Source organism: Prorops nasuta, unplaced genomic scaffold, assembly GCF_024137725.1.
Source record: "Prorops nasuta isolate Cenicafe-Biocafe unplaced genomic scaffold, Cenicafe_Pnas_1.2 PNAS00021, whole genome shotgun sequence".
Taxonomy (NCBI): Eukaryota; Metazoa; Arthropoda; class Insecta; order Hymenoptera; family Bethylidae; genus Prorops; species Prorops nasuta.
The window spans coordinates 757,859-784,397 of record NW_027116818.1 but is presented as its reverse complement, the minus strand read 5'-3'; the positions used below and the strand labels follow the sequence as shown (position 1 = coordinate 784,397).

The 26,539-nt window shown below is 45.2% G+C and overlaps 1 protein-coding gene across 2 annotated transcripts; it reads right to left on the bottom strand.

Annotated features, from left to right (window-relative positions):
• Nucleotides 1–575: 575 nt before the first annotated feature.
• Pc (Polycomb) lies at nucleotides 576–7,101 on the bottom strand. Of its 2 annotated transcripts, XM_066739602.1 has the most exons (6): nucleotides 6,964–7,101; nucleotides 6,009–6,052; nucleotides 5,798–5,921; nucleotides 5,011–5,100; nucleotides 4,196–4,639; nucleotides 576–3,933 (listed from the first exon to the last, which is right to left on the bottom strand). In XM_066739602.1, the coding sequence occupies exons 1-6, from the start codon at nucleotides 7,021–7,023 to the stop codon at nucleotides 3,283–3,285; spliced, it is 1,413 nt and encodes a 470-aa protein (XP_066595699.1). In that variant the 5' UTR covers nucleotides 7,024–7,101; the 3' UTR covers nucleotides 576–3,282. The 2 variants fall into 2 exon arrangements, with proteins under 2 accessions (XP_066595699.1, XP_066595700.1); XM_066739603.1 differs by lacking the exon at nucleotides 5,011–5,100.
• Between the last annotated feature and the right edge of the window lie 19,438 nt (nucleotides 7,102–26,539).

Genomic DNA, 26,539 nt, shown 5'->3' with positions numbered 1-26,539 from the left:
ACTTATAACACTCGTAGTTGTAAAATCGGTGTAGGGTCGAGGATATAGTAAAGCGATCTACTCAATATTTACCTTCCGGGCCAAAAACCTATCTCAGTGTTACGAGCTTAAACCGCAATAAAGCTATCATCTCGCGTTAATTAATAATTTATTAAGATCATTAAGCCCCCGCGATGCGATAAATCTTTTTTACGATTTTTTTGTTGGAGCATAAAACGGAGAGCGCTCATTTTTATTGTCGGCTACAGGCTTAAATGGCAGCTGTTCGGCACAGCGATACCCGTCGTTAAGTTTCGTGCGCGATAACGTAATTGGATATTGAAATTGCGCAAGATGCAACGCGGATAATACAATCGCACAATAAGATTTCTCGTCGGGTGATCGTGATCGTTGCATCAGTGCTGAATTTCTGTGAATTATGTCCAACAAAGATCAACGATACGATCCTAAAAAAGAATGTGTTTATAGAGTACAAGGGATAGAAAAATTGTAAATAAATTAGTTTTTCTCAGGAGGGATCGAGAGGCGGCGTGCATGCGAGCGAGGTGATGCGTTGGATTTAAACAGACGTAAAGTTGAAGTAAAGAATTTATTGAAATATAAGGAATCTGTACCAGACAGAACTAAAATTACTGAATGAAATTTAGCCAATCAGTTCTGCAGTGCACTATTACGAGCTAGAGGGGGAAATTTAAAGCTAGGGAAAGAAAGAAATAGTTTATATATAGAAAATTGTGGAAAAAGTATATATTCTCAGTCTACGGTTCGGTGTGATAAACAGGCTCTTTTGTTCACAGGGGTCCACAACTCTTCTCACTTAGATCGTGATAGTGCATCAAATCGATTGGTAATTTTCACTTATACAGGTGGTCTTTATTTCTCAATATTCACTAAAGTTACTGTGTTGAATTTGGTACTACCGGGGTTCACATATCGTATATGCCTGCGCAACCATTCCTGTATCTTTCAGTTTTAGCGTATAAGTATAGGTTGAAGTCTGTAAGTACAGAAACGATATTCAAGGTACGCACCGAGTCTAACTCGTTCTCTAAACCTAACGAGGGGCTCTAAAACTGTAAGTTACTTTTATCTCAGCTCGAGAGCTCTTCCCCTCCTTGTTCCATTTACAACGCGTTAACTGAAAATTCTAGTTCTACGCTGATTTCACCACTGATTGCTCCAAAAAGTGGATACGGACTATTTACAATTTTTACATATTGAATTTCGCAATATACAGTGTCTTACTTTACAGCAATGCATTGTAAGATTGGAATTATTGATTTAATCGAGAGCTCTCCACCATCATTTCATTTAAAAATACAATAGATACCGATAAAGTTCGATAAAATTCGATAGTTAATGTTGGCGGACCGGGGATGATTAAAAGATACGATTTTAAGGCTAAAATGCGTCCGAGTCTGAGGTTCATCGTTAAATACTGTAACAAGCATTTATAATAAATATCTTTCTTTTCAGGACTGTCAAGTTAATGGTTCGATTTTCGTCATTCGCCTTCTTAAAAGTAATAATTCCAATCGTACATTTGTGTGCCGTTGCATTAATCGCAAGGTACAATCCATTCCATTCAAAATTGAATGCGCCTAAATTATAGTTCGCAGTCGTGTATCTTTTCCATTTTGGTATTTGGGAGTAAACACACGTAATACTCCGGTAAAAAAAAAGGTCGACTTTACGAATAATTTAAGGCATGATAACGAAGACAAGCCTGTCCAATGGGGCATATATTTTGTACGCTCTCTAATAATATATAGTATTCTACAAATGTAAAAACCTAAAAATCTTTATATCAGTTACAATAAATAAGCAACGTATACAATTAAATTTTACACGTACATTATCTATCTATATCACGGATTTACTGGTTCCGAAAGTGCGCGTAGCACGGTGTATAATGTTATTTAAAAAGTAAATGATTTCTGAACAGCTAAGTTTTTCATTATGATTAGAATTTGGTTTTCCTGCAATTTATCGTCAAGATGATCGATCGAGGTAGGAACATAGCTTTTCAGCGATACGCTCGATATTCATCTCGATGTAAATCTGGATTTTTAGGATATGCACAGACTACTAAGAGACTGCCGGAATCGAACTTGGCGAACGTTTCTTTTTTCCCTCTTTTTATCAAATCTATACACAATCTTATCCATCCCATCACAAACATTAATCATTTAAATGAGAAGTATTTCATTGAAATTCATCATCACTAACGAAATACAAGGAACTATTCGTAAAATAGTCAAATTACAATGATCTTTAAATAGCAACTTGTTAATATGTACAAATTAAGCGGTTTTAAATAACTTCAGTTATATTGAATTGATTAAAAATGAATTTAACTGCGTGTAACAATCATAACAATCGTACAAAGTAAAAAAATCAATCGAAACAATTAATCGCATGATTGAAATCAATTAAAAATTACTGTTCGCGTAAAATTCGTCAAGAACCATCTACGCAGTGATAAACAATGATCAAACGAATGAAATTGGTCTTTTGGATTTCTCCTCCCTCCGTTCTCTATTTACTGTTGTTCAATCGCACCGACGAATTAACAATGATAATCTACGAAAGAATTAGAAAAATATCTTCTCCCGAATCTATAATCTTCTTCAGCTTTATGAGCGGTGGAGTAACTAATACATCGAGTTCCAATTGTATAATCTCAGGAAAGCATAAATGCGATCCATAATAAGATATACTGTCCACTTCATACATATATATATATATAATTAATCCAGATCTGTAGCATCGCTAGTATCTATGAAGCTTTTTAAAATATACAAGTGTATCTTACAGATTGACAGTGAATACGATACTCGATTGAAAATAACCCTGTCGCAGAACTCTCATACTATTCTCCAGCAGCGTGAAAGACCTTTGTGAATTTTGGCTCTCGAATGGTCCGGAATTCTCAGTTTTGACTATCGAGAGTAATGGAGCGAACATCGGTGGCTGTATAAATTCATGCTAATGCTTTATGCCCCGATTTCCTTGAAACATCCGTCAGTCTGACGTACGGGGACTCGTACGGGAAACAGCGTCGCAAAGTTTCGAATCGCATGGCTCCGCCACAACGACAGAGTTTCTCGCAACTATTAAAAAAAAAAAAAAAAGAAAAAAAAAAGAAAAAAAGATCGATCGATCATTACCGATTCATCATTCACCGCTCTATCCGACATGTGAAAATAATTTATATGTACAATAGTTTGAATTAAAATAATTCATTCACAGATCAACACATCCGTCCATTCGTGGATGCTGTTAATAGATATCGCTTTTGGGATCCCTTTCCCGGAAGAATCCCTTTTCAGTCTTGCATTCCCTGATGGTAACGGTCTTCAGGTTCACAGTGACGTCCGTGATGAACACCTGATCGGCCACAGGATTTCTGGCGTGCCAGTAATCCGTGCCGGGGCTCGACAGAGGAACGTACATATCTGACTTAGTGATTTCCGTTTGCTTGATGCTTTGCGTTGTATTGTTGTTGTTGTTATTGTTATTATTATTATTATTGAGATTGTGGTGGCCATTGAGGATGGTCGGTAACCTATTGTTGTTGGTGTAGGAGTCCGTGGGGCTAGGGGATTTGTGGCCGTTGGCCTCGAGGGTGACCGTGCCGTTGGATTTCTCCTGTTTTTGCTCGGCCTGTCTCTTTTTGGTAGCTTGCTCGAGAGGTGTATCAGACGGGTGCCTTTTTTTGGCAGGCTGCTCGAGAGGCGTGTCTATCTGCGGGGACAGAGGTGCCGGTGGCGCGCGAGGCAACGAGGGTGGCGGTCCGTGAGGCACGTCAGCCTCTGACCGCTTTTTATCCTGCACCGCTGGAGCCGGTGTCGTCGGTACAGCCGGCAACGGCTCTTCCGGCGTCGACTTTACGCTCGACGACGATGGCCTCCTACCGTTAACTTTGTGACCCTGAAAAAAACAACGGACGTTTCCATCAACCGCTTCTATGAACTCTACACGAATCTCTATTTTAAGCGAGAGCGCTCTCTCGTGGTACAGGAGAGGTTCGGGGGAGAGCCTCGGCATGTGGTCACTTAACTTTTGGATATTCTTGGAATGTTCTAAGGATGTCCTGAGGATATTTGTGCTATTGGGGAAATTTCCAATCGAGTTCCCTCGATCGTTTATGAGTGCATGCTCTGGATTATCGGTCAAGAACGGCCCTGCTTACATGATAAGTCGGTGTAGGTGGATTTGTTCCCTTTGGTAAATTGTCGATTGGCAGTAATCGAGGAATTTTGTTGTTAGGCGGTGGACTTCCGCTGCCGCTGGTCGGACTACTGGTCGTTATCGTCACACCGATTTTGCCGGATTCTTTGCTCAGCACCTCAGCCTTCCTCTTCGTTCCGGCTGGCTCTCTTCTCGGAAGAAGAGGAATGTCCACGCTGCTGTTGGAGCTGTCCGAATCTACGCTGAACGCAGAAGCGGACCTCTCCTCTGGTATCGGCGATTCGTGACCGTCCAAAGAGCTGGGAAGCGTATCCTCGTCCGGTACCACGGAGTTTAAACGGTTTGCCGAGGTACTTCCGGTCGTGGATTCGTCCTGACTGTCCTCGCCCACTCTCTCATCCCCACCTGGCTCTTCTTCCACCACGAGATTTGCCAGCACTTGCTCCTGTCGTGATAAATGACGTTTCGATTAATTTTGTATTATAAATACACACACACACACACACACACACATTTATAGATTAATTTCTAAACTCTACACTCTCTACGAAATCTTTTCATTAAACGCACAATAAACATTCCTTCTTTTTATCCTAACGATCTCAATTTTCAAATTGAACTCGTTAAAGCGCTATTATTTCATACACGTTTCTCTGACGACAGAGTTGCCAGGGAACCGTACAACTAATAATTTCAACTTTCAGAGATAATTCTTATTGACGGTTTCCGCGAGTAACTGTTATACCGATCGTCTGATTATTTAAGTGAATAAAGTCGGTGTACTAAGAACGGTGCGGTTACAAGACGTAAACTTACTTTTAGATGTCGACTCTTCACCGTTGTCGTTAAATCGACCTTTAATTTAGTCGTTAAAAACTCTGGATTACTTTGAACGGCATCCTGAATCTATGACAGCAGAAGCGGATGGTCAAGTGGGAAATTGCGTATAAAAATAACAGTCGCATCTAGTGTGCACTATGTGCTATCTAATGTTTTATGCAGCAATTGAGAGAGAGAGAGAGAGAGAGAGAGAGAGAGAGAGTCAAGCATGGAACTCTGTCGAATTCCCGAATAGCATTGAAATATGATGAAATATGAACTGAAAATGCTAAATGCGATTTGCGAGAGCCATTGGACTCCTATTTTCATCAGGATTAATCGTTAAGTTTTTTCCTTCTTTCTTTCCTTCTACAAAGAAAATTATTGATTTTGATTACGAATTTTCCACAAGAACCCCCACGCTTTTTATGCCGTTTTACGTCAAATTTTGCATAATTTCATTAATCAAATTTTAACGAATGTTGCAATTACGCTCTGATTCGTCGCCTCTTTAGTGTTCCAGAGATTGCATGAATTTTTACGATATGCGCGGTTAAAGAGGAGTCCATTAGACAGAAAAGATCATTGATAAAAATTTAACGACAATGAATTTTATGCGATTGAGTGTCTGGTAATAATGTGAGAATGATCGCGATGTGCGTAAGAAGCGTTTATTGTATGAATGAAGATAAAAGAAAATGGGTTTTGCGCAATGATAAATCTGATTTTTGCCGTGTCATGTAAAATAAATTCAAGACTGCTGAAGCAAAAATAGAAATCTTACACTATATCTAGTATCCCTACGGCGAGGCCTTCTTGTTGTGATATCACCACCTTTTTGACTTTCCTCGTACAGCTCGATTAATCTTACGTCCAAAATATTTTCTTCGGGCTCCCACGTGTTGTATCTTAATGAAAACAAAACGTTAAAAATCTGTTCCACATAGAAATTTCAAGCGAAATGTGATATAAGTCAAAATGTCTCGTAAACTTACTTTTTACTCCAGCCCTTCCACTTTACAAAGTACTCGACTTTGCCCTAGAACATTAAAGAATAATAGTTACATCAGTTGTCTTATTATAGATACAAAACTTTGCATATAAACATATGTTTGGTGTTTGCATATGGAGGGATAGACTCGATATGATGAAAATTTTAGAATCGTAGCGGCCTCTGAAGGTGGTTGAAAGGTTTCGAGGGAATCTGTTGCAAAGAATTTCGAATGTATCTCGTGGTGAACGGTCGATAAAACGGGCGGCGTTGATTCCTCGAGAGCCGTCAGGGCAGGTCGGCCATTGGCTAGCATCCAACGAACGAAAGCGTGCCGACAAACCAAGGTGCGCAGTCAGTGTGACAGTTGGAAAACAATGACATAACTGTGCGGCTTGCAGGTAAAAGACCTGCCTGTCCGTTGGTTTATCTGCTAGGAACCAACGACAACAGCTGAGAAAATTCTCGCGTGCCCAGCCGACCCTATTTTACGATGTTGCTCGACTTCCGCGCGCACGAAATATCTGCTCTCTCCGCTTTTTACCCGCCTCGAAAAGATCAGCCATATCCGATCTCCCACTCTCTGTACGCCAAAGAGTCATATTTTTATCATCTGGCCCCATAGGTTTACAATTGACTAGAAGACGTCTAAAATATGTATTTAAGTCACTTGGTGCTGCATGGGCGAGAGAAGGGTGGAAAGAGCGATGCTCGATTGTTTTACGAACAAGTGGATCAAGTCCAGAGCATTTAGGAGTAAAGTCTGCGTAGAAGTGGCGGATAGAGAGTCGTCGTTCGTAGATATAACCTACGTAGAGATTGCAGTACTGCAGACTATGGTAAAAGGGTAGGGATGAGAGGAAAGAGAAGGGGGAAACGGAAACGGCAACAGCGCACGGACAAACAGATTCCGTCTTGTGGCGCCGCCACACGGTCATTTGGTCAAACTGCCAACTTACCCGGGTTTTTCTCTTCTTCGTTATCCGCTCAGCGGCGTAAACTCTGTCACCCAGATCCATCTCTTGCTGCTTTTTAATCCTTTTATCACTCGTAACTGCTAATTAATCCTTCGGTGCACCGTTTCACTCTGAGAGATTCGTACACATGCCAACGAAACTGCATATGTACTCGTAAAGCGTAGCTTCACTCGACCATGACACAATGTGTATCATTAATCCTGAGGAACGTGCACAGAGTTTTCTCGCACTGGCTGAAGAAGACATACACGATTGGAGGAGGAGGCTGACACAGAGATTACGGAGGAAGGTAGAGGACGAAAATGGAGTAATCACCGTATGTGCGTCACTTTTAGAGATCGGCACGTGCACTCCAAAAACGGTCAATCCTTGGATTCGTCGGTTTGGAGCATCTTCGGCACTGATGTGTGTAGTCAGCACTCGTGAGATGCGGCACGTGTCCTTTCTATTAGAACATTCGGCATTGCTCAATGTTTTCCACACGAGAGTTATAACGACGGTGATTAGAGGGAGGACAGAGCTATTTGAGCGGTAGCCGATCGATGTTTTTCGAACGGCCAGTAGTTACGGCACGGCCGGTGAACACGAGTGAAGTCGGCGTACATGCACGTCCCATCGAAATGGGAATTTCACGCGACACTTTGTACGCGCGGTTGATATTTTTCTCGTGTGTCAAGCTCGCTGCCTCCGTACAGCAAAATTCGCTCCAAGTCTCGGGATTCCTGGTCCGTGTCGGAGAACTTGGTGCGTTTTGCGTCGGCCGGCAACACGTTTTCCGCTGGTGCGCTCCCTTCAGGCGAAATCGGTGCTCGTTGTGACGTCAGCGAATCCCCCTCACCTCGTAAACACCAAACATGGCCGTCGTACGGATAAACGCTACTCGGCTGCGTCCCCGAATATCGTCGTTTTTGTAGTCTCGCGGTCGCTGGGAGTCGTTGGACGCGCGAAACAAGTGTGGAAATTCGCGGTGCAGGCTGTTCGATTATAGGACAAGCCTTGCTGATGCGAATATCCGAAAACTGGAGCGTTGTACTGGCAGCGTCCAGCACATTCTGCGGATCGAGGCCGACTAGAGCCGAGTTCTGACGAACTCCCCTCGTATCCCTTAGTGGACTCGCCCGACCCGTTCGAGGTTAGCTGAGAGGGGATAAGAGAACAAAGTGAGAGAGAACGCGAGACGGGAAGAGGATGGGTGGAGAGAAGGGAGAGAGGACGCTCCGAACGGAACGTGCGGTGCGATGGAGTGAGAGAGAGAGAGAGAGAGAGAGGGGGGGAGGGAGGGGGACAAGGGAGAGTAGAGTGTGATTGAGTGACCGAGGACGAGGGCGGTCGAGGGGGAAGCGGAAGGGAAGAGCAAGCGCAATGGAGGTAGAAAAGAGAGATGGCACGACGAGGAGCGCTGTCCTCGGAACAAGAAAGCTGCCTGCCTGCCTGCTTGCTTGCTTGCCTGCCTGCCTGCCTGCCTGCCACCAGCCAGCCAGCCACCCCGATCCCCTTTTAGGTATGTGTGTAAGTGCGTCCGTGTACGAGAGTAGTCGATGCGACGTTGCCAAACTTATTTCGTCGATAGCTCCACGGTAAATGTCACTGGCGCCCGAATCGCCGGAACACGGAACAACTTCTCGATGCTCCGAAATTCACAGTCCTTGGAAAAATTCAAGCGTACAGCCAATCCAAAAAACAATCGTCGTTCTTTATCCGCTACGAACGTGCTCTCGCAATTAAGTTTCCTGCAGAGAAAAATTCGAGCAAATTCGTGGCGCACTCGCGTCGAGGAAGCGGCAACACTGTGTATTCCTGCGACGTTCTGTCACACACACACACACATACGCACACACAAACACGCACACCTAGCTTTAGAGTAAGCGCATCGGACGAAACACACAAGTTTTCGTAGCCAATATTAGACTCTCGGTCCAATACTGTAACTTGACAAAGAAAAAAGGTCCGTTGCGACGTATTGGGAACGTAGGTAACGGCACTCGGCGCGCACCAACGAGCAACGTTTCCGTGAAAACGCGTGCAATCTCAACGGATCCCGAAACGAGAGTGTCCTCTCCCGTGCCAACGAACACGGTCGTCCAACGGGAGCGGGAGAAACGGAGTGAGCGAGTGAGTGAGCGAGAGAGAGAGAGTGAGAGAGGGGAAGAGAGCGAGCGAGGGAACGGGATGGAGAGGATGAGCTAGATGGGGCGCCCCGCTGTTCACCGTCCTTCGCAGTAAATACCAGGATAAAAACGCGGAGACGCCCGAGAGGGATTGGTTGAGCGCAGCAGGCGCCACGAACGGTACGAAGCCCGTTCGTCGAAAGCACCAATCAGAGTCTGGCACTGCCCACGCCGATTCCCCTCGAAGCACGGATGGGGCGGGCACACTCGGGCAGTCGCGCCGGTTATACCATGGTTAGCTCTGCGTGCTGCTTCCGTCTCCCTCTGCCTTTCGGCCATTCTCTCTCTCTCTCTCTCTCTCTACTCGCCTCTTTGACTCACCCTTTTCGCTCCCCTTCTCCGTTCTCTCTCGCTCTCTCGATAGAGGGAGACGGAGAAGGACGGAGACAGAGCGAGCGAGCGAACGAGCGAGCGAGAAGGGGAAAAGAAAGAGAGAAGCGTTCCGCAAGGCCTCCCCCTCCTCGTCGGAGCCGAGTTAAACCCGAATAGCCGAACGCTACCGTGGCTGCTTTTGCTGGCTGTTTGCTCGCTCGGCTTGACATGTATGCGTGCACGTGTGTGTGTGTGCATGCGTGTGTGTCGTCGTCGTCGTCGTCGTCGTCGTCGTCGTTGCCGTTGCCACCGCCGCGCCGCGCCGCTTTGCTTGCCTCGAGTCTGGCGCGACGTATGGACGGACAGCAGGCGGGTGCGGCGGGTGTGCAAGCCATATATCGTACGTGCGCCCCGAAGGGCGGGCGCGTAGGCGAGGGACGCAGGGGACGCACTGGAGGGAGCACGAACACACCAATATAAAGCATACCATACCAAGACCGTTTCCCCTCTCCGAACCGGCAGTGGCGGTGGTTACCACCGCGCCGGTATTAAAATATCCTGGCCCTGGAGAATAAGCCGTGTGGCGGTGATGCCGCTTCTCTTCACCATTGGAGACCAACCTTCTCTCTTTTCTACTCCGCTATTTTATCCCGGCGCCCCATTCCCCTTCTGCTTCTTCTACCTTGCCCTTGCTCTCTCTCTCTCTCGTCTTTCCGTGCGCGTTTCTCTCTCCTCCCTCTCGTGCACACGCCGCTAAAACTCTTTTTACCCCAGTCTCTCTCTCTCTCTCTCGTTTTTCTTCCGCTTCGCGCGTCTCTCCTTATACGCTCGATGCTAATTACTCGCACCCACGCATCATTGAGACAACGTTGTTACGCAAAATGACGATACGCGAGTGACTGATACAATACTCGATTATATCGAGAGCATTATATTATGCTGCACGTACGATATTGGAACGTATAGTATCGGTGTGGATTTGAAAATCGATGCCGTATATCTACAAAGAGCGGCGTTGTGCGAGCGCCAGCTAAAAAGCTGAAGAATTGCGCGCTTGGTAGCTTGATTCGCTGGCGGTGGAAGCAGGGAGGGAGAAAGAAACGTCTGGTGTTGCGCAAGCATGGAATGCCAAACCAACGTAGATGGCGTGCCGCGGGTACGCGTGAACGCGGCCCCCTCCCCCGCCTGCTTCATGAGCCTCGCGCGCGCTAGCTATATAGCGACACGACGTCCCTCTTTGTTCTTTGTCGTCGCTAGCTGCCTCTGCGCGATCTTCGCCAAATCCTCCAAACGACTTCGAGATATACCTACCTCATCCCCCTCGAACAATCCGTGTACCAAAAAAGAAAACAACGACCGTTCGCGCGGGGTCCCTGTGGGAAAGCGACCAAGAAATCGTGTGCCAGATGCCACTTGTTCGGCGAGCTATCTGCGGTATCTGTGTACCTGAAGAGATTCGGTACTTGGGGCGAGACAACCAAGACCGAAGCTCTCCCTTAGTCCCCTCGCATGGTTTATGCATTTATAAAGAGAGAGAGAGAGAGAGAGAGGAGATTACTCTCTCGTGTCAAGTGGGACATAGTAATTACGAGAGGTTCGAGAGAAACTGGTCGATAAATTGTACGATATCGAGTAGAAAAACGTGCATGGATGGACTGTGCGTGAGATTCGACAAAGCGCTCACTGTCTTAAAATAGCCTGCGTATCAGCTATGCAACTGTTAAATCGTCTCGGTCACAATGCGCGCGAGATGCGAAGAGTTCAATCTCTGCCATTAAAAAGCCAAGTCTCTTATATATATATATATATATATATATATATCATGCGTGTATGTACACGTATCTCGATCCTGCAGCTATTCCGCTATTAAAGCGGGTTTAGTTTTGGACAAGCACGAGAAAACCGGTACCGAAGCGATAATGCGACAAAAATATGCGTTACTTAATGCAACTGCAAATTTAGAAAGCGCAGGCCGTTATACTCGAGTGGAAGCGATGTGCCAACATTTGGCTTGAATCTTCAAATAGCGAATGGTGCGAGAGAGTTAAATAGTTTATTGCTAATTTCGAGGGAAGCCGTGGAGGAAGGAGCTGGCGTATACGTGCAAAGGTGGCGCGCATAAAAGGAAAATATTCGAGATGGGTGTGCGTCGGACGCGTAGCACAGTCCAAGCGAAGAAGTTAATAAGCAAGGACAAACTTGCAAATCGCTGACTGCACGCGAAAGAAAATACGATCACGCATTGATTTGCGCTTCTTTCCGTCCGTTCCTGCAAGAGCCAAGCGCGTCCATCGCGGACATGGCAACAACGTCGATAGGGCGTGGCGCGCTTCTTCTTGGGCCCACACTTTTCAGCCTATTTTTACACCTATCCTCATTACGGATTTTCGACAAACATGCAGCATCCGGCACGACAAATGTCGCTGAAAGGAATAATCCACTTGGGAGGCCAATATTCCAACGGAGAAACATTAAAACACCGTCGTTTCGTTCGTTGGTCATCGTCGTACCTTCGGAGGAACGAAAAAACGGAGAAACGAGCCGTTTATAGCAGCGTCTTGATGCATTTATGGATGTCGCACAAATTTATTCATGAATGGAGAGTGATAGTTCCACGTGTTGGACGTATCATAGCTAGAAAAGTAGTTGTAAAACTTTACAAGTATTGAACGAAGAGCGGAGGTTTCGTAAAGCCAGCTCTTCTGCGACGTATGGCTCTAACGCGCATGCGCGAGGGGAATCAAGCGCGCCCAAGTACGGAGTTTGGCCAAAGCGACTAATTAATATCTCGCGAACGAGCGATCCCACGAAGGCGAGACCTGTCGCGTCGGATTCTACACAATTTGTCACGCTTGCTTCTTCTTGTCCCGTCGAAATCCGACCGCTGGTTCAGAAAATATTCAACATTTTCCCTTTGCGCTTTCAGCCGCCATGTTGCCGCGTTATTCGCGCAAAAATCCATCGTTTTTCGACTCTCCGTTCGTTCTACGAGGCAGAGACGAGCCAGTGGCACGCATCGAAAACGTTGACCCATGCGAAAATCACCGGATCTTTGATAAAACATGGCCAACTTTTTTGGCGCTGCGAGACGCGCGCTAAAAACCTGCGCGTCTGTGCGTACGTGGTCGAGCTAACACGAGTGCATTCCGAGTCGCGTTTAAAATTCTATGTAATAAGAAATAACGTATAGTGCAAGCAATATATATATATATATATAAGTATACTCCGTATTACGTACGTGCGTAACTCGGAATGGACCGTGGAGGATTATCGTATACGTTGCGAGGAAGAAAGGGGAAGCAGCAGCGTGTGGAAAAACTGTTAGTTAGTGGCATGCATATAACGAAGAGTTTCTCGGGCGATTCTGGCGGCGGCCGGCGTTCCGCAGATGCGAGATATTTCCCTATCCAGGGATCTCGTGACACGACACGAGTGAGCAGCGAGCACATAGCAGCGCGGCCTGGGCATTAGCATACGGCCCCGTTGCTATTCCTCTCACTGCTTATCGCACAGCCCTTCAAGACTATCGATACGAACCAAAGGAAGGTTTTAGTCCATTGCCCTTTACCCCCCCCCCCCCCCACACACACACACACGTTCTAGTCTCTTTTCTTTTTTTCTCCTCCAATCCCTTCGTTTGGACAGATTCACAAATCTCCGCAGTCGCGCGTTTATTCTTCGTGTGCGACTCGCGACTCTCTTTTTTACAATTGTATAAATTTATCATTATAATTCTCTCCTTCTCTCACCCATGTCACTGTAGCAACGCGGTAGCGTTACAACGACGAGTAGCAAATGGAACGAAGCCGCACCATACTCGTGTGTGGCGCTCCACGAGCAAACAAATATTTTTCATTTAATTATTCTTTATTTAAGAAGCAGTGAGAAAAGCGTGCTTTGACATGGTGCGCACACCAACACAGCGCCACGCTTACAGACATGGGTTAAGAGCGTACGTCGACTCGTTATCAGGTCGCCGTTATCGCGCGCGAGCTTGCCTCACCGCGCTTAACATCGACTGCCTGCTGCGTGCTGAATCGACTGGCACGTGCCATGCCAAAAAAGGATGCTTTGCTGTGCGAATCGTGAGAAAACGTCGATCCTAGTAATATCCGCAACTATTCGGCAGAATACTCTTTATTTGTACGATTAACAGAGAGTAAATCGGTTGCTGCATCTCTTGATATTATTTTTAAGTTTCACTCTTACTTCGTAAGGAAATCGTGTAATGAGAGTCCGTCAAAGTAAAGCGCCCCAGTCAAAGAAGCGAGAATACGCGTATCACTGCGTAGTACTAACGAAAGAGAGAGAGAGAGAGAGAGAGAGATGAAATTTATGCATAGGACATTTTCAAAAGCTCTTAATTAGCCTTTAGTGAGTTCTAATGCAAAATTTATATAGTATCTTTAGTAGTTGTGAACAAACGTTTATCCCATACACGCGTACTTTATAAAGGGGAGTTTTTGAATTACGTGTCTATACCATTGTCTAAACTTTGATAAAGGAATATATAAACGCGACGATTTTCGTAAAGATTTGGCGTAAGAAAACCCGTCATCGCATCTACGAGCCAAAAATATAATGAGAATAGTACGTTCTTATGTATATTTAATATGCGATCGAAATAAGGTGGCCTAAAGCAGGATTTCCCGTAACGATCCACCGGGACTTGTTAGAAATGCCGAAAGGTTATTGGCAATTAGCTTGGGAGTCGCCAGGTTTCGAAGGCAAAACATTGCGATGGATATTAACGATGCGGCGTTGAAATTCGTATTATACAGTAGACGAATGACCCAATTTCATTGCGATTGTCACTCGTGCGCTAGTCGAGCGCGTTTATATTCGAATCGTACGTTTCGCCGTCAGAATTCGATAATTATCGATATCGATTCGGCTATCCGCTTTCATTAATTAGGCTCTTCTATTATTAATATTACGGTCTACCGTACTGCAAAATTTCCAGCTTTCCGCGTATTACTCGTTTGCAGATACGGAGCAAGCAATTAAGAGGGTCTCGCAACGGAGTTAATATGCTATTTACCTAGATGTACGTTTTTCCGAGTGAGCGAAGGAAGCACTTGGGAGCGACTGTTGGTTGTCGTCGTTTAAACCTACACATGCACACACACTTATCTATATATATATATATATGGAGGGAGGAATTTTTCAAGAGAAGAATAAATTGCATTCGCGGACCGTTTGAAAATGACGATGAACATTTGCGTGGTATATAGCCTACGAGTGCCAGAGGCGGCCTGTGCCTTGTTGCTTGATTTTGGGGGCCCAGCCTGGTGGGTCCTACCATTTTGTTAGCTCGTCAGGTCTCGGGCCTTCCCTCCAAAACTCGTCCTGAACGCGCAGTAAACCGGCTTTTTCCCGAAACGTTCCTCCGTCCCCATGTGCTGCTTCTTTTCACTCTATTTTTCAACCAATAACATCGTGATATAACCGCTTGCATAGACCAATATTATCTCTTTTGCAATAATAATACAAACTCTTTGGGAATAAAACAGCGAATCGCGTCCACGAATGGACACTCTCCTTCTTTCATCCGTTTCGTCATTGTCCAAGCGCAGATTCAATATTTATGTATCATTTATAAACATAGTGCTTAACAACCTTTGTTAGTTAAATATAGATTTTCTTTTTCAGTTCTATATTTTTGCTTGGAAAGTCTCTCGTTTAGTGGCCTCGAAGGAATTTTTTCAAAGAACGCAACGTCGTTTCCACTGTTTATACAGAAACTATAAATCTTACAAACATTTTGGAGATTTTAGAATATTCCTCCGAGTCCACTGAACGTTCACTAATTTGTATTTTCTACATAAACCTTGTAAATTCTCCGTAAACTTTGTAAAAGAATCTCGAAGAGTGGTTTCTACAGCGGCTCCCACGCGAGAGTCACATAATTTTCGCGCGTTATTTTCGTTATTACCGATTATCCAATGGATCAGCAATCTTTTGACGAGTAACAAATATGACGTACGACAGGTTCATCTGTCCAAACTTGGTAAGAAGCTCGAAAATCGATCGATCAGCGAATTAAAAGTGGAAAATTTCTCGCAAGGGTGTTTAAACAATTTCCGAATGTTGAAACGCGCGAGAATCTCGTAGCAATAATCATCGTGATCGATTCTCTTCCAGTTAAACTCCATTAACACTGTTAATTTTTATTTTACAGGAGTTTAATCATCCGACTCTGGACGGGAAGGGGCCAACCAGGAATCGTCGATAACTTTGTTCGTAAAAGTCCGAGGTGGATGAAACTCGAGAGTTAAGACTGCGAAATGGTGTAGAATCGTTTATGAAAAGAATTGGGTTGATATCTAAACCGGAAGCGGAGATACGAGACGTGGGTACGAGTCGTGCGCGTGGCTGGGCGAAAACGCGTACCCCGACTGCGCAGGTTGCCTGCCTCTCTTGAGCCAGTGGAACTTTCCACGGCACGAGACCCGACGACCTCGCCGCAAGTATCGATATCTCGCGGTGAGATCACCCATTCGATCGTTTCTCCGGACCACCCGCCCACTGCGGATTTACCTCTCCTGCATTTTTCCATGCATCGTGAAAACCCCGGCACTCTTGTCATCCAGCAACCACTGTAAAACTCCAAATTCACACGTTTCGACCACAGCTTCCATTGTTTTCGACAGAGAAGCACGTACTTACTCCTCCAAGCTCTGGCGAATCCTCGCCAGTGAGGAAAGCGAGTCACCGAAACAACTGTACCACCATCTAGACTCGCGTTCGTTAGATTCAACTCTATCCAAGGGTCCTCCATGCATGTAATAAATATAAAGAAAAACTGCAATATGCAAGGAGACACGAGGCTAATTGGCGTTTCTAAGGAAACGAGGATGCATCAGCGTGAGAAATAGAGGTAGGAATTGGTTATCCAGTGGCAGGAGGATATCCAATCGATGGATATAATTCCGAGTTGTTTCTGGGTTCGCCAGGATTCGTTGTGTTTCCTTTGTAGCCCGGCTAGGCATCATCCCGCCCACAAGTCGGTTGGCAAAAAAGGGGCCCTTTGGAAGCGAGAGCGGAGGTTAGAAATTTCCAGTGTTGGAAAGAGCGTGTGCCTTGGGTTGGAGGGAGGGTTAGAGTGGGATACGAGTGGTGAGGAGGGGGTGAAGAGAGTGGAAAGGGAGAGAATCGTTGTGGAAGTTGGAGAGACTGCGGGAAGAGTCGAGAAGGAATGGGAGGGAGGGAGGGGGGAGAAGGGATCGTACACCCACCCCGGACAGTAATTCCCGTCGCTATGGTAACACCCCCGAGGCGTCCCTGTGTCAGTCCACCCCCGCGCCCCACGATCCTCTCCCTTGTCCCCGCAAGGTCCACCAGGAGTATCGATCCGACGAGTTCGAGGTCCTACGCATTTATACGGAGAGTGCCACTGACAACGGGATCTCGCCTGCTTTCTCGCTCTCTCCAATTTTTTCCACCTTCTCTTCCTCCCTTCTCTCTCTCTCTCTCTCTCTCTCTCTCTCTCTCTCTCGCAAACCTTGTACGTAAAAACACCCTCTCTCTCTCTCGGTCTCCCCACTTGTACACCCCCGCGTCGCATCGACAATCGCGCGTTATTGGATCTTGCTTTATTTTCCTCGTGTCTCGACGTTTGCACGCGGCCCGCGCTCGCCCTTCAGCATCGCAATTATTTCCGTTTCTCTTTCTTTTTTCTCCAAGTCTCACGTTTAAAATTGTTACACGGCGTTTTCTTAATTGGGAGGTTGCTCCAAGCTAGAGCAGAGAGGCAAATGCATATACATATATATATATATATATGTATAGGACTCGAGGAAACACGATTATCACGAGCTGTTGGCTAATGTAATACTTTGGCTCGATCGATTTTAATGGAAAGTCGCCAGAGTCTCGTGGAGTACATCATTGCTTAATGAGATTTGGCTCACCCCAACCCCAACCCCAACCCCAACCTCCACCCTCACCCCCACCCCCACCCCTGTCCCCACTCCAAACGCCATCCCTCTTTGCTTCTTCCGCCCCTTTACGCTAGCAACGTGTTCTCCTGTCACTCCGTTTAATTTCCCCAGCCTCGTTCGTTGCTTCTACTATTAATTTCAGGATTCTAGTCGCGATAGAGCGTGTACCACTGTCCGTGGTTCTCAATGGCGAATCGTGGGAGGCAAAAGCGGGAAGAAAAATGCTGGTAAAAAAGGGCCATTCGACGCTGCTCTGCCTGGCCTACCTCCACTCACCTTTGCTTTAAGGTTATCTTTTCTTTAAGCAGCTCTCGAAAATTTCAAAGGCGACACTACACCGGAAGCCCCGACGAAAGTTTTATCGACACTGGGAAGGCGTTCGTGCTCTCAACCTGAATCGAGCAAGCCTACAACAAATCTCTCCTGAAATTCTAATTGCAGCTTACAATAGCTGTCCTGCTAAATATCCTCTTTATTCGCTTCTCTTCTTACTTTTCTCAATGGATAAAAGCTGGCTCTTTGATTTTATTCTCAGGTTATTATTGTTCGCTTTAACGTTTCTTTGCCAATAACGTATGCGCGTACGTTGAAGATTTTCTATTGATATAAAAACAATGGATATCTTCAGCGAATCCTCCACTTGTGTTCAAAATATGAAACGAGACTTTAATTATATGATTGGAGCAAGGTTCTATCGCAATTTTCACTTCTGTCACTAAGCAGGTGACTGAATCATAAGTGGCGCATGTGTTAGTTATAGATTATAATTTTTTATCATGCTAAAATTCCAGATAAGCTTTTTAATCGGATAATTTGCCCGCATATTCCCGCGACACCTGCCTTAGCTCGCTGTATTATTAGCGAATCAACAACAATGTTGCGAGCTCTGAATAGTCTCTTGATACTGTAATTTATTTTAAATACGACCCACTTGAAAATAAAGCGTCCAATTTGCATACACAAGCACGAATATTGCGTACTTTTCGGTGACCACGTGGTGGCCGACTGCAGCTGCAGTCCTTGTTAAAAAACATTATGTTATTAAGAATAAGAATTATTTTTTGTACGATGTTAGTCATTGTTTTGAAATAAAATATACCCCACCATACCACACCGATGTCTAATGATTTTCAAGTAACCACACAATCCTACCACAATTTCTTATATCGATTCTCAAGTTTCATCATTGACACGTTTTTTCTTTTCTTTTCGATTATCCAGAAGAGCAGAAGTTCGGTGTATCTTCGTAGTGCATTTATTAAAATGTTAGAGGAATCCGGGACTAATTTACATAAGCGCCATACTTTCCAATTCTAGCGTTAAGAGAAGTGTAGAGAAAGCGTTGAAAACAATCGGGAATTCACGTGCGCGCAGGATGTATAGCGAAACTAATTTTACCGAATCCACATTGTGCCAACGTAACTCTAGCAGTATAATGGTTGATGATCGTTTGTGCGAAGGGAGAATAAAATAGCTCATCGATGCATACCAATAGGAATTTCATTGATTTCACTAAAAGTGCGGGAATTACTGGGATTGGGGATTGCGAATCAAACTTGGGCAGTTGAGATGATTCGGAATGCATGAGAAAGGTTTGATTATATATTATCAAAACACAATAGTCAATGGTGATTTTTAATCGAAGAATATAGTATTTCATGGATAGCAGTGGGTGTTCCGTCGGGAACGTTCAACGAAATTTTTGAAGTTATTCAATTCGGTCAGGAGCAACAGAATCACAGAGGCCGAATTGTATGTAACCAAAGGAGTGCGGCGTATTAGATGTCATTGAGTATCTCTACACCAAGCAGGCCGCCTCCAGGAGCGGTTGGGCCGTTCCAGGAACGCTCAGCCAGGGCGCTCTCTCCATGGTCCGTTCTCGAGCCATAAGACTAGAAGCCTAACTGGGCCTGTTGCTAGTTTGTCTTATTCAAGATCATTGTCAAAGTCAGTGACGAATAATCCGAATTTGTAATAAAACGACAAGTGTACAAGGTTGTTTAATAAAATAAATGTAAAGGGTGGTTTTATGCCTCTGGCTTTCCACCTGAGCTTAGCTCAAAAATCAGTGTTATAATTTTCCTATACATAAAAAAATAATAGGTGATAACAGATAAACTTTCAATTATCATCATATGCTCAAGCGAGCATACAGTGGGCATTTGAACGATTTCACTGAAAGTGCAGAAATTATTAACACTAAAGCTACGCCATTTGGCGGTCAAACGACCCTTTGAAATGTAAACACGCGCGTATAAAAAATTCCTGGGTAGGTTTAGCGTTAAATTTGTTAACAAACAAACGCGTGTCGTTGTTTACTATATAACGAATACCAGGGGGGATATTTCGAAGGAAATTTCGGCACGCGAGATGGATCGGTATGGCTGAGTTTGTGGTGCCCGAGGAGAGGTGTGCGTCACACACGTCTCACGGGCGAGCAAGAGGTGTAACGAGTGCAGTATACCGAAGCAGAGAGGGTCTCTGTCACTTGGCGCACATTTTACGTTCTTCGGAGCAGAGTTACTCTCTCGAGTCTCTCGCACATCGGAGAGAACACGAGAGCTTTATCGGATCTTTTGCCAGCCCTCGTGGCTAGTTGCGACGACTTGTACGCGCTCTCTTCTCTCGTACACTCATTATGCTTCCTGATTCTCTGCTTCCCCCTCTTCACTATCGATACGCTATATAAAATAATATTTCCCAGCTCTCTCTCTCTCTCTCTCTCTCTTTACTCATCCTCAAGATCCTCCATTTTCAATTTTTTCCCCCTTGTATATCTACGAGGACGTTTCTGCGCTTCTCCAAAGCTACGCGCGTAGTCTAGTCAATGCAATCTGTCCTCCTCGCGCGCGAGTCGCGACTCTCTTTTTTGCCTCTCTCCACTCGACTCCTTGCTTCATCGTCTCCATCTCTCTCCCTCTCATTCACACGTACACACAACACAGCACTCGTGTCTCTTCCCAGACGCGCTGCTTCTCTCTCGCCCCACTCTCTTAAATCCCCCCCCCCCCTCCCCTCTTCAAAGCACACGAGTTCTCTTCTCTCCCTTTCTCCCTCGCGCTTCGACCATCTCCTTCGTTGGATCGCGTCGCTCGCTCTCTTTCCCCGTCCTTATACCACGTGACCGTCGCGGTTGTCCGCGATAAAGAGCAGAGAGCAGAGCGGAGCAAAGCAGAGCCTCGCTCGCTCTCTTTTTCACTCTCCCAGAAATCTCGTTCGCTTTCACCGCTGCTCTCGCGCGCGCGAGGTGTTCCCTACCCAGCTCCAACACTGGATCAATCGATCGGACCTCGTATCGAGCATTCGAGCACCGATCCGTTTATCCAACGAATGGTTCGAGCGCACTCGGCCACTCGCTGCAACGTCTCCCCTCTGGAACGACCAACGGACGGACGGACGGACGGATGTTTCCTCGAGTGGCGAGCGTAAAGATTTTCAGAAAGATGCCGAATCTATACTCTGATTAGATAAGGCAGCCTGCACAGCTGCTCTTATCGCACACGCGTGCCAGGTACTTGGAGTTGGACGCCTGGCGAAACGTGCTCTCCCTATAAGCTGTGTTTTACACCATCTTTATGCTTTGGAAATTTGAGCCGAGTCTTGAGGTAAGTATCGAGAGTGTGTATGAACCGTAAATTGTTACAGCGCAGCCTTCAAGAGAAAAACAGAGGGAGGGAGAGAGAGAGAGAGAGAGAGAGAGAGAGAGAGAAAAAATCTGACGATTCTCGCATGGATAGGCTATGCTGCATCGCGAATCGTTAGAGAGTGTATGGATCAAAGTTTCGTCGAAATACACGGGGGTAAGAAGTGACCGACTAATCGTATAGTGTAGAAATTGTGTGTTTGCATGTGAAACACGCGAGCCTCGCTATTCGTTCGAGTGATTACAGTGAGCAGTTTCCAATTGTTTTCAGTCAAGGCTGAGAAGAGAGTGCGAAGATAGTAATTTGTGGAATAATAGTAGTAATGACGAGTTGATTGAGTCAGTGCATTGGATGGAAAGTGCGTTGGTCGATGGCAATGACTAATATTGGACCACGATTGACCGCATTTCGATCCTTTTCGTCTTACGGCGAGATTCCAATGGCGCGAACAATGGAATTTAGCGCCACGTATTCGATGTAGCGTAAAGTTCTATTGTTGTGTCCACTCTTGCTGTATAGCGAACCATGACGTCAGCTCGTGGAACAATAATCTACGAGTTGGCGCCGGATCAAGTGGTATGGGACAAGGAAAGAAATGCAAAACATGGCCACTTTGTTTTTCCTTACTTCCATAATAAGCTTTTCTCTATATATTCTTATGACTGATAAACTTGGATCATTCTTTGCTGTCGAGCAAATTTCATTCATCACCCTTGGTCCTGTAACCGCAACGAGCACGGTTCTCCAGGCTCGATGCTTTTTCGTTTGCTCAACTGGTTAACATTGTGTCATGGCAAAATATGGTATTGTTATAAATAAATTTCGTTATAAAAAATGTACAATGATTATTAAAAAAATCCATCTACGATATAACTTATAAAAGATATTATACGTGTCGGCATTGATACACTATATACAGTGGGAATACAGTTTGGCTCCGTGTGAATTTCTTTGATATAGTCCTTCAGAGTCCTCTCCTCGTAAGCACGGTTCTCCAGCAGTCTTAATGCATTTCCGTATACCCCCCTGGTTATTATTATCGTCATGAAATACGGCTTCCTGGGCAGACCGAGATGGCTTCTTTCGTGCGATTAATATATACTGCGCGAAGCACACGACGCTGTACTTATCGAGTATGTACTCCCTCGGTGGTATCCCAACGAGGACGATCAGCCTCGCGAGAATGTTCGTAATTTCGTAATTTTGCAGCTGTATTCGATGCAATTTAAATGCATCGAAAAACATGCCGCTCTATCATCCATAGACTCGTTCATTGTTTCCAGATTAGCGGTATCGAGCTGCGCGGAAATAGACGAAACAGGCGAGATCGATAGTATATGCACAAGAGAATATTTTTACTCGACGATCGAACCTCTCGTAATCATTAATCAGCCTCGCGTCTCAGGCTTCAGGATCGATTCATTTTTATTCTCGATCATGCCTTTTAAATATCGCCATCATTTATCAGCCTGTCGGTATTATACATTTTCGATACATTTTATAACCAATCACTTTGCCCACATTCTTGCTCGTGCAACGAATTTATTTACAGAAATCCATGAGTTCCTTTCAAGGACGAGAGTCCACTTTACACAACTGCAACGATTCGCCTATCGGTGAAGGTTGAAAGAAAACATTTTTTTTTTTTTTTTTAATGAGAGGAGGTGCCTTATTATGGTAGGTTTTGGGTCGTGTATCTGTCGTGTCCGTATCAAAGGAGGACGTTGGTTGGTTGAAATAAGAAACAGTGGAATATGCTGAGGTGCGATAGCAATTGTCGATCGGATTTCGGGGAAGCGATTTGTCACGATCGTCGCTTGTTCGTCCGGTTGGTTGAGGCCAGCATGGAAAGCCATTGTTACGCTCCTATGACTGCAGCTCTCTTCGTCTATCACACAGTCCTTCCTTTTCTCTCTCTCTCTCTCTCTCTCTCTTAAACACACACAAATACGTATACAAACGCGCACGTGTCGTGCCCCTCCCAAAGCACTCGTGAAGAGAGAAAAAGACAGGGAGACCCTTTGACTAAGACATGGAGTCGATGAGAAAAGAATGCACGCGCGCGCGCGCGCGCGTGTGTGTGTGCGCGCGTGTGTGCGAGGCCAATTATTATTTGCCTTTGAGAAGCTCGCCAGTCCACAGCCTTATCTCACGCACACTGGTGCACAGCAAACGCTATTATCGCGCTGTATCGATGGCAAAATCCCTAAAGTTGTAATCGTCGAGTGAATTATTGCTGAATTACGAGTCGAATGGCGGTGATTGGTCGAGGTGCGATTGATCGAGGAACGAATCGAATGATTCTACAAGCTCCTCTCCTCGGAGTATCTCGCTGACGTTTAAACTCTCTTCGCATGTACACGGGACGAAGAGACAGTCGAATCGCAGGCAGAGTTAAGTGACCCGATGCTCACGTGACCTCGCGCCGTGCAATGAGCCGCACTCGTTCCAGCCACGTAACTCGAAAAACCTGTGCTGCAAACGCACGTTTACTTTCCCATGCAATCCTCCAGATGTTCTCTTTTCTAAAATCCTAGCGATCGCTCGCCGTGTTTAGCGATGCGTGTACGTGATTCGTGCATGTATATATAGGGATGCAAAGGTGAGTTTTCGGTGGAATTTGGTGCATCGGTCTCGGCTGTTTGGTTTGTGCCGGGGATCGCCTCTCGGAGGAGGCCGGAATGTTGTGTGTATGTATATATAGTACGCGAGTCGCGTCCTGGTGGTGCGCGCGGGCACCAACATGCCGCCGGCTAACCACCGCTTCGCTTAATGGAATGATGAGACAGACGGTCTGTCTGCGGTTTGCCGACAGAGTCTCGTAGTCACAGTCTGACTGACTTGGCTCACGGCTTGCGCGGGGACAAGCGGAAGTGGCCCATCACCGCCCCACATTCTCCACTTCCGCTACGCAACTCTCTTGTCCAGCATAGTCCACGTCCGCGTCGATTCTCTTCTCAGACACATTTTAAATATGATATTTTCACATCCCCCCTCTCTTTACACCCTTTTCTCATTCAACCACATACCTTGCAAGCTAACAATCTCGTTAATCGGCGAACGATTAATTATCCAATTGCGAGAAATACCTGACAGTGTTTACCGAGCAGGACTGAGCTTCCTGTCAGTATAGCAATCACTGCTGTGAATCTTTATAATCCGAACGACAAATTTTGAAGAAATTTTCAATTTTTATATTTTTCAAAATTATTGATATAATAAACTAAACACCTATACTCGTTTACACTTTATAAAACTGAGTTTCTCTCAATGGAAGAAATAACTTAATTTGAATAAGTCTCCTGCTTCAATGTCAATATAACTGTATCCACATATTTTCATGCGAATATATTCTTGTTCAGAAAGACTGAACAATTGTCTAGGAATTATATAATAAAAAAATATAATATACAAATCTGATATACAATGCACGATTAGAGGAAATTCAGTTGCATAATCGATAGTACAAGGATCAACAGAGTACGAGAAGCAATAAATCATTGGCTCGAGTGTGTGACGAGACGAAGCACAGGCTCTGTTGGAATTAGCGTGTCGAGGCTTCGGTTTTCATCGGAATATCCCGAGTGGGGTTTTCGTATTGAGCCGGGGATCGTCTACCGCGAGCGTAAAGATGGCGATGGCCGAAGATTAATAAGAAGCGACCCGAGGCTAAATTTCTGCGAAAGCCGACGGAATCGCGCGGAGCTTGGCACGGCAGGTGTGTGTATCTGCCCCGTTAAACGATCGATACTGCTCCGATTATAGAGGAGCGACCGACACTGAATTCTGCATGAACCTCTTTTGTTTCGTGCTCTCTCTCTCTCTCTCTCTCTCTATCTTCGGTATATATATACATATTCCCCCCCCCCCCTCCCTTAATCTTCCCATCCCCACCCATCGAACACGCTTCCAATATCTGTCACTGATTCATCACTCGGTCCTTTCACTCTCTCTCTCTCTCTCTCTTTAAATAAAAAACAATCGACATCCTGCATGCAGATCCTACAAAACTATAACAGTTTCTTTCCGGATTGTTTTGAACGAAGGAGAGGCTTTGGCGAGCAAACACTTTCGAATACCGGCAATCAGTGACGTAATCAGATAGCGCGATGAATATGTATGGGTTCCGGGCGCATGCGCCCCTGGCGGGTCTTGCCTTATTAGCATAACTCGTCCGTTTTATCCATTAGCCATTAGTCCGTGACTAAGTGAGCTACCGCTTGCTCATTGCTCCCCTATATATATGTACCTATGTGTATACCTGCGCACTTTACCCAATTAACATGAAATTTGACTAAAAAATCAATCAGCCCCCTCTCTAGCGCAAGATTCGACAAAATTCCTCCACACCCTGCGAACAATTTTTCTCGGCTATTACACGAGGAAGGAAGAATCATCGCGCAGAGTTTCGAGGAAAACACGATTGATTATAAGGTTGAATTTTATTTAGCGAGAAATTAATTATAGGAAATTTAATGGTCGGGATGGCTGGCGGCGATCGAGCGAGAGGTGTGTTTAAGCCTGGTCAATCTTGGGTGTGCAACGAATGAGAGACGACTACGGCGCGGTGGTGCAAGCTGCGTGTTCACATTGACGTCTTTATCGTAAATTGTCGCTGGCGGGCGAGAATAAGGTTCTCGGACGAAAGAACGCTGATAAGAGTGATAAAGGGATGCAGCAGCAGCGCGGACTGGCCATGCCTATAATTATATGGATGCGTAACCGCACACGAGTCGTTGCATCTCTTTTCACACGTTTCACCGACGCCGCAGCGAGTCAGCAACACAACAGCTAGCGCGTGGGTCTTCCGGAATAGCGGAGGTTATAATGACGGGGGACTTAACGCGTTTCGTAGGCTACCATTACCTTCCACCGAGACGCATATATAATTATGTAATTACATCGGTGCCCTCGACGGGCTTTGATTAATAAGAAGACGAAAGTGTGCTTAGTGCGCGCGCAGATTGCCCAGCCAATTTCACGATCGCTTTAGATCACCTACGATAGCCTCTCTTTGCTCCATTATATATATATATATATATATATACACATATATACGTACATACGCCAGTGGTCGAGGGAACAAGAACAACATTCATTTTTACAAATTCACTGCAATTTTTCTACTTCGACTTAAACCAGTCATTCGACGCGCTTATTGATTAATAATTTCCATCCTTCGATCGTTAACGAATACATCTTTGTACTGATTGAAAATCTGCAAGAAATTCCTTCTTCGAGTTTCATTGCTTTGGATTTTCATAGCTGACTGAATTATGCATAGTTATGTGTATATATAGGTACCGATGATAGTGATCCAAAAGGAATGGGAGAAGCTTCTCGAAGGAATTTCTACCGAGGTATTCGTGGTTATTTATTGTATTCATTATTGTGTTCAATGTGGAAGCTTATCGAGAGATGGTAGAGGAAGGAAAGAGGGGGAATATGCGGGGCTCTTGGAATTAATCGTGTAAATGATAAACAAAGGTTT